Source organism: Meles meles, chromosome 7 (assembly GCF_922984935.1).
Source record: "Meles meles chromosome 7, mMelMel3.1 paternal haplotype, whole genome shotgun sequence".
In the NCBI taxonomy this organism is placed as follows: domain Eukaryota; kingdom Metazoa; phylum Chordata; class Mammalia; order Carnivora; family Mustelidae; genus Meles; species Meles meles.
Window position 1 is genome coordinate 123,227,265 of NC_060072.1, and position 22,425 is coordinate 123,249,689.

General features: G+C 44.4%; 1 protein-coding gene across 3 annotated transcripts; it reads right to left on the reverse strand.

The window, feature by feature from the left end:
* Positions 1-11,069: 11,069 nt before the first annotated feature.
* On the reverse strand, positions 11,070-20,968 carry LOC123947562 (unique cartilage matrix-associated protein-like). 3 transcript variants are annotated; one of them, XM_046013884.1, is made up of 5 exons: positions 20,892-20,968; positions 20,504-20,569; positions 20,307-20,402; positions 15,946-16,037; positions 11,070-11,259 (listed from the first exon to the last, which is right to left on the reverse strand). In XM_046013884.1, exons 1-5 carry the CDS (start codon positions 20,947-20,949, stop codon positions 11,155-11,157), a joined length of 417 nt encoding a protein of 138 aa, XP_045869840.1. In that variant the 5' UTR covers positions 20,950-20,968; the 3' UTR covers positions 11,070-11,154. The 3 variants fall into 3 exon arrangements, with proteins under 3 accessions (XP_045869840.1, XP_045869841.1, XP_045869842.1); XM_046013885.1 differs by lacking the exon at positions 20,307-20,402; XM_046013886.1 differs by lacking the exons at positions 20,307-20,402; positions 20,504-20,569.
* Between the last annotated feature and the right edge of the window lie 1,457 nt (positions 20,969-22,425).

Genomic DNA, 22,425 nt, shown 5'->3' on the forward strand with positions numbered 1-22,425 from the left:
GTTACTAATAAATTTTAGCCATTATGGGAATCCATAAATAATGAGCAACCATTTAATTTTTTGAAAAACAGGACCAGATAGACAGTGTCCCCATTTTGCAGATTAGGAAATTGATTAAGGGATCTGAAAACGTAAGTTGAAATTCAGATGAGAACAAAGGCTGTGGTAATGACGCTTGAGCAAAGACTTCTCTGTTGCTATTTTTCTTCCCAGTTTTAGTATACCTGATGCCAAAGTAAGCAAATCTTGATCTCTTTCTTAATCAACTTTATTAAGGCCTAAATTTCACACAGTAAAAGGCACACATTTTAACTGTATGATACTATAAAATGTCGATGAACCTAGACACCACACAAGCAAGATGTAGGACATTTCCATCCCGTCAGTGGCTTGTGTGATTTTCCCTGTCCTCCCCCACCCATCACGGATCCGTGTTCTGTCCCCATAATTTCCTCCATTCTTGTGAGTCTCACTTAAATAGAATCATGCAGAACACACTCTTGTATCTGGCTTTTTTCATTCAGCATATTTCAAAATACATATGTGTTGTGGCATATATCAGTAGTCCATTGTTTTTTTCATTGTTGAGTATTTTAGTGGCTGGATATGCCCCACACTTTATTTATTCACCTGTTGATGGACATCTGAGTTGGATTATTTTCGGTTTAGGGCTGTTATGAATAAAATCTCTACCAATATTCAGGTAGAAGTCTTTCTGTGACTATGTGTTTTTGTTCTCAGGTAAATACCTAAGAATGGGATTTCCAGGTCAAATGCTAAGTGTATGTTTAACTTTATAAGAAACTGCTAAACTAGGGGTTCCTGGTGGCTCAGTGGGTTAAGCGTCTGCCTATGGCTCAGTTCATGATCCCAGGGTCCTGGGATTGAGCCCTGCATGGGACTCCCTGCTCAGCAGGGAATTTGCTTCTTCCTCTGCCCCTTCCCCCAGTCCTTTGCTCATGCTCTCTCTCTAATGAATAAAATCTCAAATTAAAAAGAAAGAAAGAAAGAAAGACACTGCCAAAATATTTTCTAAAGGGGTTGCACTAGGGCACCTAGTTGGGCCGGTCAGTTATGTATCCGACTCTGGGTTTTGGCTCAGGTTTGATCTCAGGGTCGCAAGATCAAGCCCATGTGGGGCTCCACGCTCAGCAGGGAGTCTGCTTGGTATTCTTTCTCTCCCTCTGCCCCTCCCCCTGCACATGCATGTGCACTTTCTCTCTCTAAAAATAAATTAATCTTTGAAAAATTTTTAAAAATAAAGGGGTCATGCCATTTTACACACCCATTAATAATGTGTGAGAATTCAATTTGCTCCACATTTTCACCAGTATTTGATACTGTCAGTCTTTCAGTTTTAACCATTCTAATAGGTGTGTGGCGGTATCTCTTTGCAGTTTGAATTTTTGTTTTTCTCGTGACTGTTGATACTGACATATTTTCACGTGCTGTTGGCATTCCTGTATCTTCTTTGGCAAAATACCTGTTTACTGATTGATTGAGTTGAGTAGGAATTCTTCCATGTATTTTTATGTGGAATTTAAGAAACAAGTCAGATTGGGGCGCCTGGGTGGCTCAGTGGGCTAAAGCCTCTGCCTTTGGCTCGGGTCATGATCCCAGAGTCCTGGGATCGAGCCCCGCATTGCTCTCTCTGCTCAGCAGGGAGCCTGCTTCCATTCCTCTCCCTCTGTCTGTCTCTCTGCCTACTTGTGGTCTCTGTCTTTCAAATAAATAAATAAAATCTTTAAAAATAAAGAAACAAATCAGATTAACATAGAGGAAGGGAAAGAAAAATAAAATAAGTTGAAAATTGAGAGGGAGGGAAACCATAAGAGACACTGAACTCTAGGAAACAAACTGAGGGCTGCTAGAGGGGCTGTGGGTGGGGGGATGGGGTAACTGGGTAATGGGCATGAAGGAGGCACTTGATGTAATGCTCACTGGGTGTTGTATGCAACTGATGAATCACTGAATTCTTACTCTGAAACTAATAAAAATAAATATTTTTTTAAATGTTCTTCCCATAATCTGGATACAAGTGTTTTGCAGATATATGTGTGATGAATATTTTCTCCCACTGTGAGACTTGCCTTTTCATTTTCTCTTAACAGCGTCTCAAAGAGCAGTTTCTACTTTCTTGTAGTCCATTTTATCAGATGATCCACTTTTAGTTCATGCATTTTGTCTTCTAAACTTCTTTACCTGCCTTAACAGACCTGCCTGTCTTCTTTACCTGCCTTAACAGTCACAAAGATGTTCTTGTGGGATATTTTATTATAGTTCTAGCTTTCACTCTTCCATCTATGGTCCATTTCAAGTTAATTGTTGTATAAGCCGTGAAGTATAAGGGTTGAGGTTCATTGTTTTCCAAATGGACACTCATTTACAGCATCACTCAGTGAAAAGATGAGCACTTCCCCCATAAGATTATTTTTCCTTCTTCGTCAAAAATCAGTTGATCCTGTATTTCGGGGTCTACCTCTGAACTCAGTTTTGTTAAAGTAATGATATATTCATACAGTGTGTGTCAATCCTTATGTCAGTACCGTGCTGTCTTAACGATTATAGCTGTAACAAGTGTTGGTATCAAGTAGTGTTAATCCTTCAGCTTTGTTACTTTTAAAAGTTGTTTTGGCAATTCTAGGGCCTCTGCATTTCAGTGTAAATTTTCGAAGTGGCATGCTGATTTCTACTGAGGCGGGGGGGAATCCCTACTGGAATTTTTATTAAGATTGTGTTTAAGGAACATCTGGGTGACTCATTAAGCATGGGACTCTTGGTTTCACCTCAGGTCAAGATCTCAGGGTCATGAGATTCAGCCCTGCATCAGGCGCCACCCTCAGCATGGAGTCTGCTTGAGATTCTCTCCACGTGTGCACACACTCTTTTTCTCGATCTCAAATAAATAAGTAAAATATTTAATTTACAAAAAAAAGATTGTGTTTAATCTACAGATCAATTTGGGGAGATTGACATCTTAAGACTTTCTGTCTGTGAATGTAATACATCTCTCCCTTTATTTAGGTCTTTAATTTTTCTCAGCAACATTTAGTAGTATTTGTGCCTGTCTCAGCCAGTGTTGTGGTTGTTCTGGCCTTGGTGATGCCTATTATGATTGCAAGATGCCCTTCAACAATAACCATCAGTAAACTTTGAAAAAATAAAGGTTTATAAATTATAACCCCTGGAAATCACATAGCATACCAAATAGCAAGATCTACTGTAGAAGGGTGCACATGAGCCTGGGGCTCTGCTTTCTCTAGGGTCGGGGCGGGGGTTAGTATTTCATGGGCTCATGCTTTACCGGTAAGTTTAAAACATATGAGTGAGGTGGCCTGGCTCTTCAATCTAGTGGTGTAGCTGGCCATGTGTATGTCCAAGATAGCCATCTTTCAAGTATATAAACTGTATTTATATTTTGTCCTGTTTATTTCTAAACGTCTTACAGTTTTGATGGCATTGTAAGGGGTACTTTGGGCACTGCAATTCCCAGTTATTGCTTGCTAGTATATAGAAATACAATGCATTTTTGTCAGTTGACCTTGTATCCTGGGACCGTGTTAAACTTACATATTAGTTGAGCAGCTTTTTTATAGATTCCTGAGGATTTTCTACATGTTGGATCATGTTGCCTGAAAAGTTTGAACACTGCAGTTCTTATCTGTGACTTATGTTGTTGTTGTTCCCATTCTAAAGAGGAAAGCATTTTCTTTCACCATTAAGTATAAAAGTTTTCTGAGTAAGGTTTAACAAGAAGATCTATAAATAATAGTGTGGGTTTTGTTTGTCTTCTCATGCATCCTCTAGTGATGTCATCAGTTGAGCACCAGTGGGCTTGACCTTGAGAGGGGAAAGTCATGTCAAGTCCTGGGTTGAGTTCATTTTCAGGTTGTGCTGAATTTTATCTTCACATAATTTTCAATCATGCCAAAACAACAATGGTATCCATGTCATTTGGGCACTTAGGGTTAAAGGTACAGAAAGAGTGTCCTCAGTGATTTAATAAAGGAATGAAGTATTTTCTTTTTGACCAGTGACTTCATGACACCAAGCTAAGAGTATTTTAGGGTTATCACCTTACAAAATATAAAACGTCTTGCCCCTCAGTACCACAATTCTGCACTGGGTGTGTGATAAACAACCAAACATGAGCGAATAAAATCTTAAGCTAGTGTACCCTGACCTCACTGCCTCATATTAATGAGGCTACCATTTTTATTTAGGAAAGTTTTTTTACTTTCTGGGGGCCTGTTCCCTAAATGATTCATACTCACCAGTGTGTCATTTGAGATACATTATTACTGCTCTAAATTAATGAGAAATTATGTAGAAAGCAATTATTCCCCTTTGTTTTACATATTAAGTGAATGTTCTTTTCAGACAAATGTGCTCAAACACTGTCATTCCCACAAGAAGCTTTCTTTTTATGACTTAATGAAAACTTCTCAACTCTAACTATGCAGATCCTTAATGAATAAAGTGAGCATCATTGGTCAAAAATGAATTTTAAATTTGAAACATAAACGTGAAAAAAATAAAAATGAAAAAATACAGGTAGATAATTTAAAGTGCACAGATCTCTTGAAGGACACTTAAGACTTGAGAGTAATGATTTTCTTTGGGAGGCAGAACGACACTCTATTCTTTTATGTCCTTTAAATTTTTTTTTTAATTTTATTTATTTATTTGACAGATAGAGATCACAAGTAGGGAGAGAGGCAGGCGTAGAGAGAGAGAGAGAGAGGAGGAGGAAGCAGGCCCCCTGCCAAGCAGAGAGCCCAATGCGGGGCTCGATCCCAGGACCCTGGGATCATGACCTGAGCGAAAGGCAGAGGCTTTAGCCCACTGAGCCACCCAGGCGCCCCTGTCCTTTAAATTTTTAAACCATATGTATGTATTACCTAATCAAAGTATTCTTAATTTAAAAATTCAAAATAATTTGTAATCTCTATGCTCTGTCTTGCTCAGTTTCTCCCGAATAAATAAATAAAATGTTTTTTTCAAAAGTGTTAATACATTGCAAGATCGCAGGGTATACCAAAGTTGCCAGTTGTGAACTAGACTATCCATATATTTTTTTTAAGATTTTATTTATTTATTTGTCAGAGAGAGCACAAGCAGGAGCAGCTGGCAGAGAGAGAAGCAGGCTCCCCTGCTGAGCAAGGACCCAGATGCAGGACTCAGTCCCAGGATCCTGGGATCATGACCCCTGCCGAAGGCAGATGCTTAACGATTAAGCCATCCAGGCATCCTAGAACATCCATATTTTTAACCAATTTGCTTTTGGACAAATCCCTTAAGAACTTTTAAATTATGAAAAACTTGTCAGAGAAATGGAGTATAATTGGTTGAAAATGAATTAGAAATGAGCTACCCAACCAAATTAAACTGATAAAAAAGCATGTACCACATTTTTTAAATTAAAAAAAAATCATTCTGAGGCTCACAAAACTGACCACTTCCTCCCCCCCAAAAAACTAAGTAAGCAAAGGCACATGATAATAATTTGTAAAACTCTTCCCTGGAGCATATGCACACACTCCCACCCCTCCCCAACCCACCCCCCGAAAAAAGAAGCAGGAAAAAGCAAATGGCAACATAAAAAATAGTGATTTAAAAATAATGAGTTTTCAGGGCTCCTGGATGGCTCAGTCTGTTAAGTGGCCGACTCTTGGTTTCGATTCAGGCCATAATCTCAGGGAGCCTGCCTCAGGCTCCCTGTTGGTCATGGAGCCTACTTAGGATACTCCTTCTCCCTCTCCCTCTGCCCTTTCCCCCACCCTGTTTGCTCTCGCTGTCTGTCTTTCTCTTAAACCGTAAATGGAAAACTTTTTAAAATAATGTTTTCAGGGCACCAGGCTGGCTCAGTCAGTGGAGCATGCAACTCTTGTCTTGGTTTTGGGGTTGTGAGTTTGAGGACCATATATTGGGTATAAAGATTACTTAAAAATAAACTCTTAATAAATAAAGTAATAAAAATAATAAATTTTCACCAATTCGTCCTTTGACAAATTTGTTTTCAACCACTTGCCTGGAATCCCTAAAGGACCAGGGGAGAGTAATGAAAGAACAAAAAAGTGTCCAAAAGGCCACACTTTTGACAAGGCCAGTCTCTAAAATTACGGATTGCTCCATTACTTATTTCCTAGTAAATGTGGCTGCCCAGATTCCCGATTGTGTTACCTTTGGCATGTTTCTCCCTGACCAGGAAAAATGACTGTGATTGGTTTTTAGTGAAGGAATTCAGGGCAGAATTTGAAAATGCTGAGGTATAATGGGACCCCTGTTATGGAGGTAAAAGTTTTATTTTTTCTGCCAGAGGTCTTTATCTGGAGCCAACATTCCAAGCACAGCCATTAAAGAGGCAAGTACAGACTGTTTTATTGTTTTAAAGGGACTACTCAGCCAGACCATTCTTGATTCTTGCCATCTGCCTGGCCTCAACGTCTCTTCCTGCAGGTGTGGGTGGCTGAGGGTATGATTCCACCAGCTGCTCTCTACCTGGTTGCTGGCCCTCTTACTAGAAGGCATTTGGGTGTGTTCTAACCAAGATGACCCAGAATGTGGCCCCTCCATTTTTATGGCTAAGGTGGAGAGCAACGCTTTGGGTTTGTTTTTGTTTTTTTTTTTTTTCTGTTGCACAGCTGTGTGTGTAACCATACACATCCCCCTTGTAAATTAGGGTTACCAACTGAAAGCTCTTGGATCTGGCCAAGCAGGAGGGCAACTTCGTGTGGGTAAAGCGCCAGCTCACCTGTACCCCTGGGCCAGCAGCCTGTAGTCCTGCCCCGGGTTCAGAGCTAGCAGTCAGCCAAGCTGCATCGCTGGTACCCAACACCCAGCCGCAGCTCGTTGGCTCGCCACATCTACTCTCACTTAGTAACCCAGCTAAGTACAGGATTGTGTTGCTCCTATGCGCCATTCGGCAGGAATTTCTCTTCTAGGTGTGAGATGAGGTGCTGAGAGGAGCCCCACCCCACAAGAGCAAGACTGAGGCAGGGGTATATCTGGCCAGTTCGCTAGGGCTCCCCGTGCTGCCACTGTCACGGGTGCAGTAGGAAATGGATGGGACCCCTGCGTACATCTCCTGCCCAGTATTCCAGAGAGGAATGCCTCTGACCTTTGTTCTGCCCAAGCTGACTGAGTTCTCCACTTAAGATCAGAGATGGAAGATAGCATACAGAAGAATTCCGTTCCTTTCTGTTGAGATATATGTTTTGAAACTTTGAAATATTCATACTCAAGTAGTAAGTTCTTATCAGGTAACGAGTAAAAATAGTAAAGAAATTTTGAGGCAACAGCAAGTTTTTCCTTGATGCCAGTTTCCTCCAGTGTGATCATGTTCTCATTTAAAGCTGTTGGGTCCTTTCAGTGAAGGCTGCGGAGAAAAGCAGATTTCCTAAAGAGACTTTCTGTTGAAAACAGGCCGAAAGCCTGTGGGGTAGCTAGTGGAAATGTGTGGCTCCTGCAGATGGGATGTGATTTGGAGACTAGAGCTGAGGGTGACATTTTCTGTCTGAGGAAACACAATGGACAGTGTATTCTGAAAGAGTTCCCCATTCCTGACCTTTCTGCCAGTATTCTCAGTTTGCTTGTTTGAGAAAGGACCGGCAAAGGTGTCCAGTGACAGAAAGCACATATAACTTCTTCAAAGAGAAATCTGATTTGTCCAGTTTAACGTGTGTAAGTTATGACTCATCATTTCAAGAAACCTTTTATTAATAGAGGAATGGGTAAGTTAAGTCTAGCATAGTCACTGACATGCACAGGGAACAAAGACACACACAAACACTAGGCCATACGACGTAAATAAAAAATAGGGCTTACTGGAGAAAACTTAGGAGCACAAACAATTCCCTAAGCACCCATTACCTCACAGAGAAGTGTATCTTAAAGCTGGGAGAGCTGCACCAGCTCCACTGTGAAAAGGATTATAGTAAAAGGACCCAAGCCCATGATGCTATCCTTGCTTATGGAAAGAAGCAAGGACCATGCCTGTGACAATTTAATAATGAGCTACTTGGTTGAGGCAAATACTCTTGCCAGACCTCGTTAGAAAGAGGGAGCTTCCAGGGGCGCCTGGGTGGCTCAGTGGGTTAAAGCCTCTGCCTTCGGCTCAGGTCATGATCCCAGGGTTCTGGGATCGAGCCCTACATCAGGCTCTCTGCTCAGCAGGGAGCCTGCTTCCTCCTCTCTCTCTGCCTGCCTCTCTGCCTACTTGTGATCTCTGTCTGTCAAATAAATAAATAAAATCTTTAAAAAAAAAAAAAAGAAAAGAAAAGAAAGAGGGAGCTTCCAGAACTCAAGTTTGGTACCAGCCAGTTCCATGTGACCAACTCAGATCTGCTAAGTAGTTCCTTTCTGCACTGATTGTGGGGCCATCTGGATTTGCACACTTAAGTGTTATTTTGCCTTTAGAAAGGATGAATTATGTGTGTGAGAAAGACAGGAAAAGTGGAAGGATACATACCAAACCACCAACGGGGCTTATTACCTCAGTGTAGAATTAAATTAAAGTAGCAAAAAGGAAAAACTCTCATGTATAATGGATTTCCTTTTTTTTTTTTTAAGATTTTATTTTTAAGTAATCTCTACACCAGACGTGGGACTCGAACTCAGAACCCCAAGATCAAGAGTTGCACACTCTACCGATTGAGCCAGTCAGGTGCAGCCAAGCACCCCGTGTGGAATGGATTCTCTGTTGTTTGAATTTGCTACATTGACCACATACTATAAATGAAATAATTTTACAGGGAAATGTTAAAAAAGATTGGGTGAGGATGAGTAAACACGTGAAGAACACTTTAAGTGGTGAAATAGCAGTTCTCCGTTAAGTATCATGTGCATGTTTTTCCAATTCGGAGGAAAGTTTTCTTTACTCTCCTGGTTTCCTTACGGAACCACTCAAGTTAGATCCAGTTCAGACACTCACAGACCGCAAAGGTGCAGACTGATAACAAGACTTCAGAGTACACTCTTCGGAGCATAATCGGAGGATTCCGGAAGGTCGGCTACCTGTCTCCATGCTTAAGGCAAATTCAACACAAGTGCATCATCAACACAAGCGTGGACAAAATGGACACTCCTGTGGCTTTTGTGCTGGGACTTGGACCCCAAGCCCGAGTCTCCACAGTATGAATCCCGGGACTCCTGAAAAGAGAACGGCTCCCCTATTCCACCTGCCCGGGTGACAGTGTTTGGTGATAGAGTTTGCCCTATGCCCTTCTTACCTTCCCAAGGCCGGTTCAGCTCCTGCTTGAAGTTTGTGTGAGAAAATACAGTGCTGACTAGATGAGGTAATCTGGAATATGCATGATTGCTTCATTACTAGATTTTATCAGCCCTTTAAAAGATTATTTAAAAATACATGCATTCATTATAAAATGGCCTGCTCTAATTGTGCCAACTCTGGTGGGGTATTTTTTAAAAAAGATTTTATTTATGTATTTGACAGAGATCGCAAGTAGACGGAGAGGCAGGCAGAGAGAGAGAGGGAAGCAGGCTTCCTGCTCAGCAGAGAACTGGATGGTGGGGCTCGATCCCAGGACCCTGAGACCATGACCTGAGCTAAAGGCAGAGGCTGTAGCCCACTGAGCCACCCAGGCGCCCCTCTGGTGGGGTATTTTACCACAGTGAGCAGCTTCTCCTTAAAGCAAAGTCCACCTATGCTGCTCTGGGATCCCAACCTCAGAAGCAGGCTGGACCAGCAGGCCATGGACCCAAGTCTCAGGGGAAACAGAGGGCCCAGTGTGGAGACAGGGAGATGGCTAAGAGGGGGTGCTTGTAGTTCATCTAGAGTCCTCTATCTTCTAATGCACTGTGTCCCCACAAAAGTGCCTGTTGTAGTTGTTCTTGATTGTTCTGCATTCTAAGTAGGGAATTCCTGAGGGTAGTTGAAAGCAAACATAAATTAAGATAGATGGTGAATCTGGGGCAGGCAGTGGGGTAGTCAGGAGAGGAGAAAGGGACACTGTTAGAAGCTGAGTTGGGTCCCCCTCCCTCCTTAATTCAATATGACTGGTGTCTTTAAATGAAGGTAGAACGTGTGACTCTTGATCTTGAGTTTGTGAGTTCAAGCCCCACATTGAGCATAGGGTTGACTTTAAAAAAAAAGTGATATCAAGAAGAGAAGAGACACATACACATGGAGGCAAGATGATGTGAAGACAGAAAAGGCCCTGTAACAATAGACGCAGAGATTGGAGGGACAATGCCACCAGCCAGGGAGTCCTGGAACCACCAGAAGCTACAGCAGGCAAGGCAGGATCCTCCCCTAGAAAGGAGCACCCAGGCTCTGCTGACACCTTGAATTCGAATTTCCATCTTCCAGAACTGTAAGAGAATCCATTTTTACTGTGTCAAGCCACCCAGCTTGTTACACGATGCTATGGCAGCCTTAAGCTAAGGCCTACAGGCACTAGGAGGGAAAATTAAGTAATACCAATGCTACATTACTTCTGCTTTATAGTTTTGGTTACAGCTGGCCTTGCTGTAACCTCCCTTTTGAATCGATGTAGTTAAGAAACCACAGTTGAACCCTGAGACTCCTCAGAGTTGTAAGGAAGCATCTGGGCTCAGTAACAGTCCTGGAGAATGGTCTTAACCTAAATAATTGTGTTAACATTTCCCTTTCACATGTGTGACTTGCTGAGACAGGCTGAGAAAATCATGAGCAATGTCCCTTGAGTTCAGGCTTTCAAATGCCTAAGTCAGTGAGAGTAATGGGTCAGTCAGGCTCAGGGAGAGAAGTTGGCATGACTCGGTTTGAGATTTCACAAGATAATTAATACACAGTGATGACTCAGCACTTTTATTTCTAAGCTGTAAGCAAACATCATCTTTTCTCTTCACTGTGGTCCTTTGCATTGTTCTACAGGACAGGAGTCTTACCGTGGGAACAATGGCTAAGTAAGGGGAAGTCACTGTGGGTTTGGTGTTAGGAAGCCCCACAGGTGTTAGCCCACCTCAGAAAATCATCTGCAAAGAAGCGAAAGCCAGGGCATCTTAGTCCATCAGAGCAAAAGTCATGTGTGTTTACCACAGCAGGCCCCGAGTTGAGACCCTTTGAAGGGGCCTATTCACGTGGAAGTGTTGTTCAAACACCTGGGGTGGGTATGTGAGTTTCAGGCTCCACCGTGGTCTGTCAAGATGAGGTCAGATATGGTGGCGGTTATAGAGATATGATGGGTACAAGCCATCATAATGCCACTGGCACCACTGCTCAATAGCTTCCTGGCTTCTCTCTTCTTGTTCTGGGGAACAGAGATAAAATGGTCATGTTAGCATGGAGAGGAAGGACTCTGATCTGAGGAGAGCCATCAAACTCTTGGCAGCCTCTATCCAAACTACCTACCCTGTGGTGACATGAGCAAATGGTGCAGAACAGAACAAAATGTCTGAGCTGAAAGACCTGACAGAATGCTGAGTCACTTTGGGTGCCAAGCGCAGTCAGGAGACAGAGCTGGTAGCCAGTAGAGTCAAGATCAAGACCTATGTCCCAGCCTGTGCTCTTTCCCTTACACAGCCCATAAAGCAGGGAGAGGCAATGGAACAAAAATGAAGCATAAAGAGAACAGAACGGTAATGAAAAGAGACAACAGGCTTTATGGTTAAAAAATGACATCACGGAAGGAAATAACTGTCAACTTCAAGTGATGGCATTATGAGTAATTTTTTTCTCAGGCTTTGAAAATAAAATTGCGTTTCAAGAACTACCCAGAAAGGTTAAGCAAAGTGGAAGGAAATGTGATAATCGTTGATTCTGGGTGGTGGTTATATGGGGGTTCACTGAACTATATACTTTCCCATGTGTTTGAAATTTTTCCAAGTAAAAGGGTAAAAAGAACAGAAAGGAGTTTTTAGTAAGAAAGTCTTGATTCTGCCGTCTATAATCAGCCATGTCTCTGAGTAACAACTTTGTTCAATTGTAGGATTAGGTCCTGATGCCAAGTCCACACTGCTTGTTTTTGTTAGGGACCATAAAAGCACGAGCAGATTTCACAAGTCCCTCAGTGTGTAAAAGGCAACCATAAGACTCCTCAAAAGGTAAACAGCATTACCACATAACCCAACAATTCCACTCCCTGTATGTACACCTAAGAGAAGTGAAAACAGGGACAAATGAATGGACAAACAAATAGTTATCCAAATACACACACATACATATGTATTATTCAGTCATAAATAGGAATGAAGTTCTAATAACATGCTACAGTATGTGTGAACCTTGAAATACGCTCTATGCCAGACACAAAGAGATGTGTACCGTGTGATTCCACTTCTATAAAAGACCTAGAACAGACAAATTGGTAGAGAACAAAATGTACTAGAGGTGAGCAGGGATTGTGGGCGAGTTAACTGTTGCGTAGTGGGTACAGAGTTCATCTCTGAGGTGATGCAAGGGTTCTAGGAATCCATAGTCTTGCTGGTGGCACAACAGTGTGAACGAGCCAAATGCCACTGAGTTGACTTGAACACTTAAAAGTGGTGATGATGGCAGATTCTATGTAAATTTTACCACAGTTTTTAAGTGTTTGTGGAAAATGTTGGGAGGATCGGAAGTTCTAACAGAAAAAAATGGTATCAAGGATTCAGACCCCCAAAAGTTGTACTTATTTTTTTCAAATGTGGGCTTCACCACCAAAAAGCCTGTGAACCTGACTTTGATGCTAGTGAACCTCATTCTCTGGAGCACTGGGCAAACAGGATGACCTGGTGACATCAGGATGCAGAGAAAATGTGTGTCTGTGTGGTCCTGTGTCTGTGTGGACCCCTTTGAAGGTCCATCACATGCCCTCGACAAGAAGGACCCCTTGTTACAGCTGGGTATTCAGGCATAATGGCTGCTGTGTATGTTTCCTTCCTCTTTGAGCTTGGAGTCATGCTACCCTTGATGCTGGAAATTGCCTTTGGGACTTAATACCCCAGGACAGCCTGGAGCTTAGAGTCAGGCCCCGGCTGGAGCTTTGGGTCTTCCTACCTTTCTCAGGCCAGATCGGCTACTCTTTGCCAATCTTGAGAGCATGATTTTGGCATAGGAATTGATTTTTTTTCTCTAGGTCATGCCGTTTTCTTCATACACCATTTCACTTAGACAAAGGGAAATTCTCCCTGACAAAGGCCCAAACAGTGTGGCTTTTGTGTAAGGGACCACCTGTGGCTGAGCATGTTTAGCCAAGCCAGGTGTCATGTGGCCAAGTCCAGATGGGCCGACCCAGGCTTCTGGATTTGAAGGTGGAAGCAGACTTTGGCTCCCACACAGACCTCAGGGGTAGGAGCTCAACACACTGTTTATCCTGACACTTCCAGACTCAGAACTCAAAGGCATAAAGGCATCTTTGCCTCATCAAACTGGGGGTTTTGAGTAGAGAAATAGCCAGGAACCATAGCTCTCCCAGAACAGCTCCGGTGTCCCGGATGGGCTCATGGGGCTGCAAGATTGGCTTCTCAAGCTCTCAGGAAGGTCACCTGCCTAAACTTACACCTTCGGAAATCCTAGGCCTTTCATTTATCCACAGTCTTTCCTTAGCATTTGTTTTTAAGGGGTGGGGACAAACCTGCAGCTGCTGCCATTTATTCTGAAAATAGGTGACATGGTCAGATGAAAATAGCCAATCGAAAAACAGGGTCCTGACTGAGGAGTATGTGGGGGCATCAGAGAAGGACTGAGTGTTCTGCCCTGGAGGAGAGGTTTCACCAACTCGTCTACCACAGCTGGTGCTGCCGCTCGGAGGGGTCAGAGGTGAGGGCAGAGGAGGAGAATTGAAATGTGTTTCACATCAACATTTACCCTCTGGCAGGCTGGACCTGCTCCACTTCTGCCTCCTTTATTTCTTCAGCTGCGGGGGTACTGGGGCAGGGATGGCATGCTTTCCTTACCTCACTCCGTCCCATTGCAGGGACTAATTCCCAGATGGAAGAAGGTCCCCCGAAACCTCCATGCACCCGATCATCCTTCGTTTGTAAGAACAGTTCTTGGCTGGCAAACATACCTTGGTTCAAATCCCTGACTAGCCATGGCACCTTGGATATTCAGGCACCCTTTCTAAGCCCGAGTTTTTTAAACAAAAACAGAAATTTTTAAGACCTGAGAACCTGGGTATAAGGGTTGGGTGGTTCAGAGCAGTGCCTGACAGAGCCGGTGCTCAACCAGTGACAAAAGCTCCAATGTTACAACTCCTGTAAGCCCACGGCCTGGCCGGGGGTCTTCATCCCTGTGGACAAGGCCTCAGGCCCCGATTGCTGTCTCTATGGCTTTGGTAGAGGACTGGTCATACCTCACCCATAACCCTAATTCATTGTGAAAGGGAAAACAGTGAGTGTTCTCCAACCAGATGCTACGTATGGGGACTGGAAACATTTATAAATGCTCAAAATAAAGTCCTATTATTAATACAGTGAGTTAACAAAACAAAACAAAAAAAAACCCTGAAGGAATTTTTCAGGCCACATACTCATATTTCAAATGCCTCTCCCCAAACTGTCCATCAAGGTAAACAGCTGTCCAACAGAAATATTTTGCTTCTGAGTTACAACATCCTAGCACACAACACCCCCCCCCCCAAGATGTTTCCAGGAAAGCTTGATTTAGTGGGATCCAAGCCCACCACCTGTTTGCAGGGCTCAGGTGCCACCTGTAAGCCAGTGGGCATGACCTGCAGCCCTTGAGTACCTGGTGATTTTATCCTGTTCCCAAGAGAAGTTCTCAGAGAATGTTACCTCCCAAATCAACCAGAGCATACAAGCCAGGAGGCTCATGACATCAGAATGAAAATCAGGGACTTTCTCTAGCAAAGGTCACCTAAACTGGGGCCTTTTGTCTAAGCTCATATACATTCGGGAGCTTGCCCAGGACCATTTTCTTCTGGAAGTGTGGGGGAAAGACGAAACAGAAATAAACATAAATAAACACTCTGGCTTGCTAGCCTCAGCCCTAATAAGTATTTCTGTGGGGTTTTGGTCTGAGTGACACTTGAGGACACTTAGTTGATGCAAAGTGCCATGCCATGCCAAGGAGTCTGGTTCAAAAACAGCACCTCCCTCTGCCCCCGCCCAGCCCACACCCAGCTCTCACCTCTGAGGCTTTGGTGAAATCAACATTGCCTGAGCTGGGCCAGGAGCCTTACCTGCCCTAGGGCTGAGGTAGGGAATCAAGTGTGTTGTTTGCTGGCAAGAGACACTGACACAAAGCTGAGGCTTAGGAAAGACAAGAGCAGTTGTGCAAAGCCTATAAAACTTAGAGCCTGCCCGACACTGTGAGTTGCTTTCTGAGGTCGGATTTCCTGGTCTGGTTACAACGATCAGATAAGATACTGATTAAAGGGGTGCCTACGTGCCTTAGTCAGACACTTAGTAAGCGTCTGTCTTTGTCTCAGGTCATAATCCTGGGTCCTGGGATCAAACCCCACATCAGGCTCTCTGCTTGGGAGGAGCCTGCTGCTCCCCCTGCTTGTGTTCTTTCTCTGCCAAATAAGTAAGTTAAATCTTTAAAAAAAAAAAAAAGATACCGATGTTAGTGAATAGGTTATGGAAGCCAGAGTGAGTAGTTCCTAGAGCTGTTATGTTGCTGTGAATCCAGGGGAGTTGAAAGTGAGTTTGAAATCTTTCCAACACACCTGTAACCAGAGCTAAGCCACTAGCATAGGCACTAAGACAGGGAACACAGGCCACCACCTCAGTCCCCAAGTGGGAGAAGATATGATCAGCCAAAAATTCCCTGAACCAGTGGAAATCTAGGTGTTGTGTCCTCTTCTGTTCCTTCTCAAGTTCTGTAGCCATTTGTGTGACTTTCTTCCTTCAAGACACCAGTAGATGTGAACTGAGGAAAGAGCCTCTCTTACCCCTCCCTCTTCTAATTCAAATTTAGGGAAAAGTGGAAGCAACTTTTTATTTTCCCCCAAAGGCCCACTTCCCCGAAGACACTGGCTGAAGAGCTCTTACCATCATTTTCTCCTCCACGAAGTTCTCAAACTCGTTCCTTTGTTCCTTGTAATATTCTCTCCGCAGCTCGTCAGCACACAGCTTCTGCCTGTTCTCCGCTGGGAAATGGCAAGAAGCAAGATTTGCCTCCAAGAATGGGGGCAGAGGCATGCATTTAGGGGAACAGGAACACTGATCATTTGGCCTGAGAAACTCGAACGTGGTGGGGAGAGGTGGTTTGGGGGGGCTTCGCGAAGATGGTTTACTCCTGGCACAGACTTTAAAACTTGAAGGAACCAGGAACTCACCCCATGCAAGCACCACGTTTTGCAAATGAGAAAAGCAGTTAGGCTTTTACTCATAAAATTAGTGGTGCATCTGAATATACTGGGCCAGTTAGAACTAGAAATCCAATGATTAGAAATGAATTCTAGGAGGAATAATCAACTTAAAGTTTATTTCACATTGGGGACGCCTGGGTGGTTCTGTCAGCCAAGCATCTGCCTTTGGCTCAGATCATGATCTGACGGTCCTGGGATCAAGTCCCACATTGGGCTCCTGATCCCATTGGGCTTCTCCCTCTCCCTCTGCCCCTCCCCCACCTGTGTTTTCTCTCTCTCTCTCTCTCTCTCTCATGCACTCCCTCTCTCCAATAAACAAAATCATTTTAAAATAGTAAAGTTAATTTCATGTTAATACCTTCAAGTCCATCTTTGAGCAGCTGTCACAGCCAAAATATGTGCCAGGAATAGATTAAAAAGGCAAGAAAGATTCTGTCCCGCTATTCTAGAGGCCTATAATCCAGATAAGGAGAAAAATACAAAAATGTCATACCCAGCAGAATGGCTGCTGTGATAGAAATGTATACAGGGCACAGTGATGTTGGGGGTGATAAAATGAGGTAGGAAGATCTGAGAGGATCCTTGGTATCCATGTGTCCTTAGGCTGTTCACTCCCTTTGTGTGGGCTGGCCTTGATGACTCTCTTCTAATGAACAGAAGTAGGCAGACATGACGGAATGTGGTTTTCTTCTTGGGCATCTCGTTCTGAGCAAAGCCAGCTGCCATGTTGTAAGCGGTCTTACAGAGAGGCCCACTCATGGCAAGAAACTGGTGGCCTTGACGGATAGTCAGCAAGGCATTGAGGCTTGTTCGAAGGCAGATCTTGCAGTCGGGCCTTGAGAGGACTACAGCCTGGGATAGGTGCTGAGCCTGAGGCCCCCACTTAAGGCATATCTGGACTGCTGAGCAACTTAGGAGACAGTAAATATGGTTTTAAGTTGCTAAATTCGGGGTCCATTGGTACACAGCAATAGGGAATTGGTGCAGAATATGAGATGATCACGTCAACTTCCGGATGTTGAAGATACCGACTTCTTGTATCCCTTATTTTGTAAAGCAATGCATTCTAGTAAAGTTGGCTATAAACTTCTTTTTAAAGATTTTATTTATTTGAGAGAGAGAACAGGGAGAGGAGAAGGGCGAAAGGGAAAGAGAATCTCAAGCAGAGTCTACACTGAGCATGAAACCGGACGTGGGGATTGATCTCATAACCCTGACAATTACCTTGATCTCATGACCCTGACCTTGAGCTGAAACCAAGAGTTGGACATGGTAACATTGGGGCGTATACCTCTGTGGTCAGAAGAAATACCCCCAGTGATATGTGAAAACTGTCACCAAGAACGTATAAATATGGTGACCATTCCTTGGCAGTTGAACAGTGAAGCGCCCCCGGCAGCACCTTGAGCCCCAGCGGGAATCCCCTCCGCCCCCCCACCCCGCCCAAACACCACATCACACTTAACCAGCAGGTGCAGCTGATCCTCACTTGCTTCAATTTAGCCTGAAAAAAATCTTTCTAGATTGGGAGATCTTTTGGTGTAAAATAGTTTCCAGGTTCATCTCTTTCTACCCTTAAATCTTGACCTCTTTGGTATGAGAGCTCTAGTCGTCTGAAGGAAATTATTGAAAACTCTCGTAGTAGCAAAATAATTGCTTTTAACTGGGCTTCAACTGGACAAATTCACAACAGCAGGAAGGCCATGTCTGGTCCAGGAACTGTCCCTCAAGGACACCTCACACTCCTCTGGTATGATCACATCAGAGGGGAGACCAAGGCACCGTTGTCCCCATCAGCTTAACTGTGCAGGAAGTCGGGAAACCAGTGATGATGGAAGCAGAGAAACTGAGGAAGCCGTTGGGGTCCTGCCCCACCCCATATTACAGTGGTGCTAGGACAAACAACGGAGCATTTCTTTGTGCAATAATTAATACCATGAACCATCTGAAATGTTTGAAAGTTAAGGGGCCTGCAATAATAAGTGAATTAATTAAATACTTGTTATTTGTATTACATTATTTTATTTAACTCAGAGTAAAAAATCCAGTTATCTGTGAATTGGTCTCAGTGCAGATTTCTTAGGTAAACCCCACGCGTTTCCCACACTATGTCTTTACCAATATAGTTGTAGGATTCTTGAGTCTGGCAGAAGGAATTGGTTTTCCAGTCCTTCCCCCACACTTACGCCCCTTGCCCCATATCCACACATTTCTTAGGAGGGAATTGAGGCTCAGAGAGGTTCAGTGACCTAATCAAAGTCACACAGTTGGTCAAGGCATAGCTTGGGACAAACCAGAGCCCACACTCACTACTTGGCCCAGAACACACCTTTCACCTTACCATCCCCTTACGATGCACCCTGAGCTCCAGTGTTGCTCCAGGTCCCAGAAACCCCATGGGGATGGGAGAGAAGGGGTTTGGAATGTAGGAAGCAAGTGCTTAATGAGCCATCACCAGTTCCTAAAGAAGAATCTTCCATTTCTATGGACTTCAAAAAAGAAGCTGTCTTCCCAAATTGCCTTTCTGGGTGTACGACAAATGGAACCCTTGACTCAGCAAGGGCTAGGAACAATTTAAGTCTTTGGACAAAATGCCATGCTGACACCATGCACCGTGTACATCCCTTCTCAGGTTCTGTGTTTCATTCTGAGTGCCTCCTGTCATCCTAAAGGAACCTCCTGCATCTTCACCCTGAAGCTTAGAGATGTCAGGTACCTTGTTTCCTGGTTCCAGATTCCAGCCTATCTGTGTCACTTGCCTGTGTCACTTGCCTTTTACCCAGCCTGAGACATAACTGAGCATTGTTCTCCTGTCCATGCACGGGACTCGCCCAGGGGACAGCAGGTGACCTCAGGCGCATCCTAACATCCTCACCAGGCTCCCCTGGACCCCCACGACTGACACACAGAGCTTCTGTTTGAGGTGAGGGACCTCTGGCTTCATCACACTCCTTGTGGTTCTGAATCAGCTTATGAGGATGGAAACTACTCGCTTCTCCTACAAGAAGAGGCCGCTTCTCTGATTTCCATCAAGAACTGCCTGGCCAAAAAAAAAAAAAAAAAAGAACTGCCTGGCCTTCATCATAGCCCTTCCTGTGTTTCTGGATGTTTGCTAACTTCTAAATCTCAGGTTGGGTGAGGCCTGGAGATTTTCCCAGTGTAATTCATACTTATCCAGTTGGTTGGGGGCTGGGGGAAAGGAATTTCATCTCCACACATTTTCATCATTTGAAAACAGTCCTGTTATTTTTACTGAGCAAGTAAGCCTTGCTGAGCGTGCCGAGGGACACAAAAAGATTATTCAGACACACGCGTAAGTAATGAATCAAGCCACAGACTCAGAGACAGAACTCAGAGTCCTTAGAAGAATCTAGTTCAAGGGCAAAAAACTCAGATGCCTTCAAGGGTCCGCAGGTCCTGGAAACGAGGGTCCCTGCCAGGCAGGGGACGCCAGGCCCTACTTCAGACATTAGAGGGTGAGACACACTTAAACTCATAAGGCTTCCAGAGGCATTGGAAACCAAAATCAAAAATGAAAACAAAAACCTTTACTGGCTGAATACTACAATTTCAGGGGCTTATAAGTAAGGAAACTTGGGGCCAGGGAGAGGGAGCTGTCACCAACCCCACAGTCCCAGCTCCCAGTCCCAGGCGCCCTCTCCCCGCCTCTAGTGCTGTTGGTAGCTGTTGCGCATGAGGCGCTGTCTGATACCCCCAGAAAACACACATCTAGGTACTGTGTTCCCTCCTGACTAGAACGTATTTCTGCTTCCGTTTGAAACTTCCTGAAATTGGGAGGCATCTCAGTCTCTATTAAGTGCTTTCGATATAGCACTGCCCCTTTTCATTCCTTACCCTGTCAGTGTAGTCCAAGATGTGACCCGCAGCTGAGGAAAAGTGGAATTCCTAATTCAGAGCCGCCATCACTTGGATACCCAATGGCCTAGGTGGAGGCCCTCCTTGGTCCCCTTGTAGTCCCCACATCCCAGCTGACTGTGAGAAAGGAATGGGAGGGGCAAGCAGAAGTTAGACCTCCAGCAAACTCACCATTGGCCTCGTCTCGGGATTTGGGAGACCGCTTGCCCCGCTTCTTGAGGAAACTGGAGGCATCTGATTCCTGCATGAAGATCTTCTGTTCCACATCTAAAACCCGAGAGAGGCCGGTCACAACCAACCCAGGCTTGCCAGGGCCACCACAGCGGCTGGGCTACCGCCTTGCACCCCTGGGTGGCCCTTGCACTCACCTTCCTGGGCCTCTTGTCTTGCCACCTGCTGGGTACCCACTGATGCACCAGTCCCCTCCTGCAGCACTGTGGGAGAGCACAGGTTGAGGCACGCAGCACCTCAAAGGGAGCCCTCACCCAGAGCTGGGCTGGAACAGTCCTTCCCCACCACTGTGACTTGCCAGGCCCCAGTGTGGCTCCCTGGAACCCTCACATCCCAGTCCTAGAGAGGTATCCCCAGGAAACCACCAAGTAAGCTGTTCTTTCTATGTTGTGTGACAATACACACACACACACACACACTCTCACACATACACACCAGGCACAGCCCTCTTAACAGTAAACAGCCCCTCTTTTTACCTGGACCAGCTGAACAGCCTCACCTAACCCCAGTCCTCTCCATACTCACTGGTCAGGAGCACAGCAGCTGAGAGACAGGAGGCCAGAAAGAGCTGTCGCCACGCCATTTTTGGAAGGGCTGAGGCTCTGTTTGGGAACCACAGAACAGAGAGGGTTCAACAGACCCTGAAGCCAGCCACCAGATTCCTCACGTCTGGGCCAGGCATGCCAGGTGGGAGGGAGGCAGGAGACCTGGGTGCCTGGGGGCGGGGGCGTGGGAGGGGGAGAAGTGACAGGAGGGTATTTTTAGAAACATTATCATCCCAGTGATGTGGAGCATGGGAGGGATTAAGCACTAGGACTTAGGGAAGGCTTTTGCATTAATCCAGGTGGGAGATGGTGTCAGCAAAAGGCCGGAGGAGCAGGAATGGAGAAGACAGAGCATTTCAAAAGACTGAAGAAAGAATCTGTAGGGCTCGACTGATTAGCTAGGGGCAGTGAGAGGCTGGGAAGTGTGCATTGGGGAACGGGGTGGTTGGATGGCAAGACCACTCAATGAGGTGGAGAACACAGGAGGAAGTTCGAAGGACATGCATTGGACAAATCAAGTATCTGACACTTGTGGGATCTTCTAATGGTGAACCCAGTGCTCTTCTCATTTTCCCACAAAAGTAATTTTGTGAATATGTTAAACCATCACCACAATCAACTTTAGGACACTTTCATCGCCCCAATAAGACATCCCATACCCATTAGCAGTCACCCCCCAAGTTTTTCAACCCCCAAAGCCCTAGGCAACCACTAATCTGCTTTCTGTCTCTGGTTTCCCTGTTCTGGGCATTCCATCTAATTGGAATCATACAATGTGTGATCCATTGAGACTGTATTCAAGGTTCATTTCTGTTGTAGCCCACATCAATACTTCATTTCTCCCTGCTACAGAATAATATTCTATTGTACATATATGCCATATTTTATTTATCCATTCATCACTTAATGGGCATTTGGGTTGATCCTACCTTTTGACTATCGTAAATGAGGTTGTTATGAAAATTTTGTGCACAGTTTTGAATGGACATATGTTTTTATTTCTTTTGGGTAAATACCTGGAGCAGATGTTAGGTCACATGGTACATTTGTACTTTTGAGGAACTTTCACATTATATTTTCCAACTTCATTTACTCATCTTCCTTCTCGAGTGTTCTGAGATCTCTTTGAAGAGAAGTTTCTAACTTACTCTATGGAAATGATGCCCAGCACAGAATAGGTACTTCATAAATGTTTATTGAATTAGTCAGTGAAAATACTCTTGAGTGAGGGCATTAAAAGGGGACATTTATAAGCTTATTTCAATGGGCTATTCATAAGAAGGTACCCACATGGGGACCCAGAATTTCTAAGTTAATGTATCCCTGGGTCCAGGATTATTCTCAAGCGGCAGGAACAAATTTTGTGGCACATTTCTGGATTGCCTTAGAGGATGGCCAAGTTGGCTGTAACAAACATTCTCCTCAACTTGACCAAAGTTTAGACAGTTTTCTTCCTGATGATAGGCCCCTGACCTCCCTTTTCTTAGAGTATTTACTTTAGAAAACTGCAACTG

What these genes read in the sequence shown, in the direction of transcription:
- LOC123947562 (XM_046013884.1), bottom strand. Translation starts at nt 20,949, where the DNA reads ATGGCGTGGCGACAGCTCTTTCTGGCCTCCTGTCTCTCAGCTGCTGTG. An exon ending in AGCTGCTGTGCTCCTGACCA is followed by an intron (nt 20,570 to 20,891) that starts GTGAGTATGGAG and finishes GCTCTCCCACAG; the next exon opens with TGCTGCAGGAGGGGACTGGT. An exon ending in ATCCCGAGACGAGGCCAATG is followed by an intron (nt 16,038 to 20,306) that starts GTGAGTTTGCTG and finishes GCCATTTCCCAG; the next exon opens with CGGAGAACAGGCAGAAGCTG.